Source organism: Amblyomma maculatum, unplaced genomic scaffold, assembly GCF_055883805.1.
Source record: "Amblyomma maculatum isolate TAMU_Amacu unplaced genomic scaffold, ASM5588380v1 scaffold_20, whole genome shotgun sequence".
NCBI classification, from domain to species: Eukaryota; Metazoa; Arthropoda; class Arachnida; order Ixodida; family Ixodidae; genus Amblyomma; species Amblyomma maculatum.
In genome coordinates, this window is record NW_028146745.1 from 1,238,792 (window position 1) to 1,247,528 (window position 8,737).

The 8,737-nt window shown below is 48.7% G+C and overlaps 1 protein-coding gene across 1 annotated transcript; it reads left to right on the plus strand.

The window, feature by feature from the left end:
- Positions 1 to 4,128: 4,128 nt before the first annotated feature.
- LOC146171502 (uncharacterized) lies at positions 4,129 to 8,318 on the plus strand. Its single transcript, XM_084586484.1, has 3 exons — positions 4,129 to 4,517; positions 6,774 to 6,865; positions 7,642 to 8,318. The coding sequence occupies exons 1-3, from the start codon at positions 4,287 to 4,289 to the stop codon at positions 8,132 to 8,134; spliced, it is 816 nt and encodes a 271-aa protein (XP_084442610.1). The 5' UTR covers positions 4,129 to 4,286; the 3' UTR covers positions 8,135 to 8,318.
- The last annotated feature ends 419 nt before the right edge of the window (positions 8,319 to 8,737 follow it).

An 8,737-nucleotide genomic window follows, 5' to 3' on the forward strand; every position in this document is an offset into this window, starting at 1 on the left:
GGCAACTACGATCACATGGCTACTAGCAAAATAAAATTCTTTCCATAAGGAAATAATTTAGGTTCCGAAACAATTTTGTTCCGCACTCAAAACAGGGCGAATGCTACTTGATTATTAGTGGCTGTGCTGTCCAAATTATGTGCTCGATATGGGCACGCCAGCGCTTTAATACACTGTGCTCAATCAAATAGTGGTGCATAGCAGCGCGAGTATTAGGAAGCAAACAAGAATGCTTTTTTACCGCAGTGCACTTCATCAGTAATAAGTTTTTCCAGGTCACAGCCTTGTCCACTCAGCATTTTGAGCCGAGTCCGACGGAAACTTGTACACTTGCGCTTTGGATCCATTGGCATAGTTAGAGAGACAGCTTAGCGCACAACACCACCCAGACATTGTAGAAACCTTGCTCGCAAGCGTCTATGCAGCACGTATTAGGAACACAAAAAAGCTGAAAAAACACACTCAGGCCTATTCATTCCAGATCGCCCTGCTTACATACGCTTGCGGTCGGCGCCGCCAATCTATCCCCAGATTTTACTGTCGTGACGTAGGACTAGTGGAAAGGGGGACTTGTGCTGGCCTTCTCTTAGGCTAGATGGAGTTGGCTACGCCGACCGCTTGAGTTGGTAGCCCAAGTCTCACCCTAGTGCACGTAGGGTGTGACGTCACAGCGTCGCGTGTGTAAGAAGTGGCTAACGCCGCGCTATGCGAAGGCTCGAAACCTAGAGTTGTATTGCTTTCGCAATAAAACTTGGCGACTTCCACTGCAGAATCATTAGGCAGGGCTTTTACTTGGCGTAACGGGTGATGTTTTCAGTAGCCACGACGATGAACCTGTTTCCCGTCGATGAAGCTGGGAAGGGTCCGAGGAGGTCCATTCCTATTTTTTGAAACGGCTTAGTTGGGCTTGGTATCGGGTGCGGTGGACCAGCAGATCTCGGCGGAGGTGCCCTGCATCGCTGGCACTCACGGCGCGTTTTGAAGTAGTGGGTGACATCGGCAGCTAATCATGGAAAATAATACTTCTCCCGGATTCAGTGCAATGTGCTTGCAAGGCCGAGATGTCCTGCTGTTGGCTCATCGGGACACGATTGTAGAATTTTGTCTCTGAGGTTTATAGGCACAAGAACGTGTGAGGTCCTGTTTGATGCAAAGTTATTCACAAGGACGTCATTTTCTAACACGAAGGAGGACAGCTGAGGCTTGAACTCAGCGGGAGGGGAAGTGGTACGTCTTTCTTTCTAAGTAATCGGCTAAACGCTTTCAGCTGAGCGTCTGATCGCTGTTGTTCTGAGAAACTGCTGGCGCTTACCGGTCCTAAAAAGGCGTCTTCGTCGTCTTATTTTGGTGTCGCATCATTTACATAACCACATACAGCTACAGATTTCCTTGCTAATTGTATTTCAAATTTACAAACTTCAAAATTTTTTGCTCCGTATTTTTACTGCGAAAGCAATACTACTCTAGGTTTCGAGCCTTCAGCTTAGGGCGGCGGTAGCTACGTACGACTTACCCAGGTGACGCTGTGACGTCACACCCCACGTGACACTAGGTTGTGGGTTGGCAGGAGCTGCCAGCTTCAGCCTCTCGTTTCACATGGGACGGGTATGTCAGAATCAGCCTACCAGGACCCTGGTATTCAGGTTACACCTATAGGCCACTAAAGCACGTCCATACGGCTTGGTTAAAGGGGGGCTTTATATGTGGGCTGAGGAAGAAGAAAAAGAGAAGAACGCTCGGTCATCCGCAGCTAATGATTTCGCTTAATATTTGGTTGAGCAGCGTTGAACCCTTGTAATTTTTATCCTTTATATCAATTTTGGGATTTTAAATCTTAGGTTTTCGTTTAGTTGATGATTAATTTAATGCACTAATTATGTATATATAGGAATTTGGCAGTCCACACTGAACCCCTGACCATCCCCCTTCGTGGGTATGTGTCATTTATTAAGGCAGAAGGAGAAGATTGGGGGCTCGGGACAAGGAGTCGGCGTTGGAGTGACAGCAGCCGGACCTGTGATATCGAATTCTTGAAGACGCAGTCACCATCGCGCAACGCGCCGGAGGGATCTTTTAAATTGGCGAGCCAGCAGAGAGCATGATGATCGCCCACAAGACTGAATAGTTGTCCGTACAAATATGGGCAAAATTTTTATTTAGCCCAAATGGTGACAAGAAAATCTTTCTCCGTCGTTGAGTAATTGGATTCAGCTTTTCACAGGGAACGGCTATGGCAGGCAATAACTTTATCCTGTCCAGCACTCTTCTGAAAAAGAGCAGCGCTTAGGCCCAAACTGCTTCCGTCGGTGTGAATTTCGGTCTCGGCGTTTTCATCAAAATGGCCCAGGACAGGAAGATTGTAGGCGGCGCTTAATTTCGGTGAAAGCTGCTTCTTGCGGTGCTCCATCTAAAAGCTACGCCGCTCTTTGTAAGCTGCGTCAACGGCTCGGCAATGTGCGAAAAGTTCCTGATAAATGGTCAATGATAAGCGCACAGCCCGAAGAATGTGCACGGCGTTCTTGTTGGTGGGCAATGGAAAGTGCACGATCGCAGTCGTTTTTTCAGGGTCAGGGCGGACACCATCCTTGCTAACAATATGACTCATGAACTGCAGTTCCTCGTAGGCAAAGTGGCCTTTCTCTGCTTTCAAAGTTAGCCCTGATAAGTTGATAGCTTCTAGCACTGACGGAAGCCTTTTTAGGGGCTCTTCAAAGCTAGAAGAGAAGGCAACGACTTTCTCAAGTATACCAGACAAATCTGCCACTTCAAGCACGCCAGCTCAGTGTCCATTACTCGTTCAAACGACGCTGTGTGGAGCAGATGCCTTTTTTTTTCAGTCCTCGTGACACGTACCTCACATGACTGGAATCACCTTCCAACAGATATTTCCATCATTATTAATTACGAGATGTTCATCGAAGCTTTATCTAGTATTGTATTCTCAGAAGCTATATAAATTTGACTGTGTGCTGTATTTCCAAATTTATGTATTTTTGTATTTTTCCCACTCCCGCTCTGTAATGCCTCTGGTCCTACGGGGTACCATGAAAATAATAAATAATCAAATAAATAAATTACATCAGCTTGAACTCAGAAAGGTCATCAGGTGGGAAGAATGCGGTCTTCACGCTATCTCTTTCGTTGACCGCAATTTGCGATAGCCGCTTTTCAGGTCCATCGATGAGAAGTACCTCGCACTGCAGAGCCGATCGAGTGTATCGTCGAGGCGAGGAAGGGGTAAACATTCTTCTTCGTTATGCTGTTTAGGTGGCGGTAATCTACGCAGAAACAAAGGGTCCCATCTTTCACCTCCATCAGAACAATTGGCGCCGCACAGGGGCTCTATGATGGCTGAATAACGTCGTCAAAAAGCGTTTCATCGACTTTCTCGAGGATGGCTAGGCGTTCTCGCCATGATACACGATAGGAGCTTTGGCGTAGAGTTCGGCCGTGTTCGTCTGTTATAATGCGGTGCGTGGCCAGTTTGGTTTGTCGTACTTTCTATGATGACGGGAAGCACTCACTGTAGCTTTTAAGCAGACGCGAATTCGGTCAATTCTGCTGTGGGTAATGCCGGGTTGATGACAAATGTGGGCCGACAAAATTGGTCAGGTTCGTCTTCCAGGGGTTGGTCGTGGAGGGCGAATACATCTTGAAGGTCTGCTAATTTGTCGAAGAAAGCGATTATCCTCTCTTATTTAAGATGCCGTGTTTCTTTGGTGAAGTTTGTTACCAGCGCCTGAGCTTGTCCTCTCCAGAATTTCGCGATGCCTCTTGCGATGACGACACCTCTTTCTAAGATCAATTGGATTTTTTCTTCGACGATGATTTCAACGGTTTCGATGTCTGCACTACCCACGCAGACTACGACGCTTGACCGGGGCCACGCTGTCAATCCTCCGTCGAAGGCGTTTAGAGCGACGTATTGAGCCGAAGTCATCGTAGCAGGTATGGCTTTGTCTGCAGGAAGCTTAATGTGCTTGGATTGCAGGTCGATGATAACCCCATGTTCATCTAGGAAGTCCATGTCTAAAATCACGGCGCGGGAACACTGCTGCACGACCACAAAGCTAGTGGGTAAAGTACGCCCATTTACGGTTACTCACGCAGTGCATCGTCTCTGTATCGTATGCGTCAGGGACAGCATGCGCAGTGCGGCCTCAAAATGTACAACTGATACGCAACAGCCGATACGCTGCTGTCCAAGCCATCTGTATAAATACGCGTTGCTCAAATAAAGCGGTGCTCTTTTCCCCCTGGCATTCGGTGTACCATGACGTCGATACATGGTGTCAGAAGTGGCTAACGCCGACGAGCAGACCGAAAAAATAAGCCACGAAATGGATTTCTTAAGGCCACCGGACGCACTTCACCTGAAAGGGGACATCGCAAAGAATTGGCAGCTGTTCAAGCAGAAGTTCCAGCTTTTCCTGACGGCGACAGAAACAGCAAAGCCTCGACCAGAGCCAACGAAAACAGCGCTACTGCTGACTACCGCAGGTGAAGAAGCAATTGAGGTATTTAACACCTTTACTTTTTCGGAAGATGAAAGCAGCAGTGACTACGCGACGGTAATCAAAAAGTTTGACGAGTATTGCGCAGCCCAGAGCAATGAAGTATATGAGCGCTACTTATTCAGGAGGCGAGTGCAGGAACCTGGCGAGCCATTCGAGCACTTTTTGAGAGATTTGAAGACTCAAGCACGACTTTGTAACTTTGCTGGGTTACTCGATTCAGTGATCAGAGACCAAATTGTTTTTGGTATAACTGACGACAAGATACGCGAGAAGTTATTGAGAGATAACAAGCTCACCCTCCAGAAAGCAGAACAGATCTGCAAGGCTGCCGAAGCAGCCGCGGCGCATAAGGAAATATGGGAACAAGACCATCATCAGGTCGACCCAGTCCACAAAACGAGCTCTACCCATCGTAAAAGGCAGCAGGCCTATATCTGCCAAAGCTGCGCACGAACGCACGCACCGCGGAGCTGCCCTGCTTTTGGTCGTACTTGTCGTAAGTGCCAGCGGAAAAACCACTTTGCGGTCTGCTGTAAAGCAAAGCAGCAAATAAGTGAGCTCACTGGTTCCGAGGAAGAGTTCGATGTACTCAACGTGGCTGTCAGAAACACTGTCCGTGAGCGCGATTGGCTTGCTCAAGCACAAGTTGGCAACTTGTCGGTGTGCATGAAAGTTGACACCGGTTCACAAGCCAATATTCTTCCCCTCAGTGTCCTAAACAAGATGCTGCCAAAACCACCGCTGAAGCCCAGTTGCGCGACATTGCGGTCCTTCGGCGGAAGCGAAATTCAACACTTTGGCACGATCACTACGGAAGTAAAGCTTAATGGTCACAACGCCGTTCTACAGTTTTTCATTGTGCGCAAAGGGCAAGCGATACTAGGCCTTCAAGCCTGCGAACGCCTTAGACTCCTTTCGCGGCAGGTGCAGCCGTGTCTCAAGATTCAACACAAACAGTGGTAGACGAATTCCGTCATCTGTTCAGCGGCACGGGTTGCGTTGAGCGTCGATACCATATGGTACTCCGCGATGACGCCGTGCCGGTAGTGCAGCCAGCGCGACGAGTTCCACTAGCCTTGCGGGAGCCACTACGGGAAGAGCTGCGACGCATGCAACAGGGTGGAATCATTTCCAAGGTGTCGGAGCCCACTGACTGGGTAAGCCCTCTTGTGATAGTACGAAAAAAGGATGGAAAACTTCGGGTATGCATGGACCCCAGGAAGATTAATGAATGTATTAAAAGAGAACATTACCAGATGCCAACGCGAGAAGACATAGAGGCGGAGCTGGCCGGGGCAACTGTTTTTTCGCGCCTCGATGCGAACGCCGGATTCCACCAGATACCCTTGGACGAGGAAACGTCAAAACTGTGCACATTTGCAACGCCTTTCGGGCGGTACCGTTTTCTTAGGTTACCTTTTGGGATTTCATCTGCTTCAGAGGTTTTCCAAAAGATTCTGAATGAAATCTTCGATGGACTACAAGGTGTTAGAGTATATGTTGACGACGTATTAGTCTGGGGCAAATCGATGAAAGAGCACAATGACCGGCTGAGGCTAGCGCTAGAAGCGGCAGAACGAGCTGGCTTGACTTTCAACCCGACCAAATGCACAGTTGGCGTGACAGAAATAGAATTCCTAGGTGACACAATCAGCAGTGAGGGAGTAAGACCTAGCCACTCATTGATACAATGCATGACGCAAATGCCTGAGCCGAAGGACAAACAAGCAGTGCAAAGAATGCTCGGCGTAGCAAACTACTTCAGCAAATTTCTGCCATCGTTGGCGCGCAGGACAGCACTACTACGAGGTTTGCTAAAGCAGGGCACTGTGTTTGAATGGACGGCGAACCACGCCAAAGAGTGGAACCAGCTTTGCGACAGCATGAGCAAACAACCACTCCTATCGCTTTTCGACCCTGCAAAAGAAACTAAAATTTCATGCGATGCATCACAAAACGGCTTAGGTGCTGCATTATTACAGCTTCACGATAATGAGTGGAAGCCGGTCGCATACGCGTCTAAAGCTCTGACGGAAGCCCAGCAGCGATACTCGCAGATAGAAAAAGAAGCCATGGCGATTGTGTACGGTTGTGAAAGGTTCAATCATTTCACATACGGTCGTCACATTATCGTGGAAACCGATCATCAACCTTTGATAGCGATATCTCAAAAAGCGATTGGTGACATGCCGCCAAGGCTGCAACGCTTCTTTCTGCGACTGCTTCGTTACGATATCAAGATTGTTTTTGTTCCAGGAAAGCACCTCTTCCTGGCCGATATGCTGTCCCGGGCTTCACTCAACTGTGACAAGACCGACATCGACAGCCAAGATGCAGAAGTACACGCCGTGAGTGTAGTTTCGTCTCGCGTGAGCCATAGAACTTTAACTCGACTGGTCGCCGAGACAAACAAAGATGAATATCTGTGCAGTGTACTCAAAAGTCTGAGAGAAGGTACACCGGTTGAAGGTCAGCTGAAGCCATTTACTGGCGAGCTCTCGCAGGTTCAGGGCGTTTTGTTAAAGGGCTCCAAAGTGGTGATTCCCACTAGCATGAAGCACGAAATTCTGGAAAAAATTCACCAAGGCCACTTGGGTATAAGCAAATGCAAATCCAGAGCCCGGGAAGCGATATTCTGGCCAGGCATGAATAGTGCCATTGAAGCCTTTGTCCAGAAATGCGCAGTCTGCCGGAAATATGCATACAGCCAGCCGCGTGAGCCGCTGCAGATGCGCTCTGTGCCCACGCAAGCGTGGTACCGAGTTGGAATCGACATTTTTTACTATGGGGGTAGACCTTATCTTTGTGTTTACGATGCGCTCTCAAGCTTTCCGGAGGTGGAATTACTTCAGGATACATCGGCCAGGACTGTCATTCAAGCAACAAGCGCTATTTTCGCTAGATATGGCATACCAATGGAGGTATGCTCAGACAACGGACCCCCTTTTTCAAGCTACCAGTTCGCTGCATTTGCAAGAGAATATGATTTCCAGCACATTACTTCTAGCCCTAGATACCCACAGTCGAATGGCCTGGCAGAAAAGGGGGTACAGGTGGTGAAGCGAATATTAAAGAAAACTGATGAAGCCAATCAAGATTTCTGGCTTGGTTTGCTCGCTTACAGGACAACCCCACTGGAAGGTGCTGCGGCACCCGCAGAGATTCTTCAGGCCAGAAAGCTACGAACAACGCTACCAGACACTCAAGAAGGTCCCAGTTTGCATATTGCCAAGCATCGCCAGAGTAAGAGAGACCGGCAACTCCTACCACCCCTGAGACAAGGTGACGTTGTGCGCGTGAAGAAAGTTGTCTGGGACAAAAAAGCAAAGGTCGTGCAGCGCTGTGCTGAACCGAGGTCCTACAATGTTCTAACAGAAGACGGCAGACTTCTGCGTCGCAATCGAAAACATCTCATGTCTACGAAAGAAAACTTTCTGAGTGAACTTGACGACGACAGCGATGACACCATTGAGGACAGCACGCCGCAGCATCAGCCGCGACCAGTGACATCTGATGGTGATGCAGTGTCAAGCGCTCCGGGGTTAAGACGATCGCAGAGACAACGTGCACCCCCGCGACGCTTGGAATACGGCAGAGACTTTCAGCAAATGTCTTAAGTTATTCTTTTGTGCACTGAGCCCATGTCGTGCTTGCAACTTTGCTTTGTTGTTGTTTTTAGTTTTCTTCCCAAAAGAAGGAAGATGTATCGTATGCGTCAGGGACAGCATGCGCAGTGCGGCCTCAAAATGTACAACTGATACGCAACAGCCGATACGCTGCTGTCCAAGCCATCTGTATAAATACGCGTTGCTCATATAAAGCGGTGCTCTTTTCCCCCTGGCATTCGGTGTACCATGACGTCGATACAATCTCGATGGAGAAATCAGTTACCACCTGCTGTGCGAATGAGCGGGTCATCCCTAGCGGTCGTAAATTTCTGTGAGCAGGGAGGCTAACGGCCCAATAATGACTGAATAGTCAGCTCCGGTGTCTACTAGGGCAGTGAATCGGCGACCGTCTACAGAAATCTCACGGTCGCTTGTTCGCGTCCTCCCTTTGTACTTGCCCTTGGTGTCTGATCTCGGTTCTGTCGTTTCTTCAGGTCATGGTCGGGGCATATCGTTGTTACTTTGCTGGACGGCGGTGTCGGCTTGCAATCTGGTCGTGTTGTCGCTAATTTCGTCATGTGAAGCGGCGGTGAAATGGCTGCGTCATCGTTA

Coding starts and splice junctions, on each gene's coding strand:
- LOC146171502 (XM_084586484.1), top strand. CDS start 4,287: ATGGTGTCAGAAGTGGCTAACGCCGACGAGCAGACCGAAAAAATAAGC. Junction 4,518..6,773: donor CAGGTGAAGAAGCAATTGAG/GTATTTAACACC, acceptor TTTTTGTTCCAG/GAAAGCACCTCTTCCTGGCC. Junction 6,866..7,641: donor AAGATGCAGAAGTACACGCC/GTGAGTGTAGTT, acceptor GCTCGCTTACAG/GACAACCCCACTGGAAGGTG.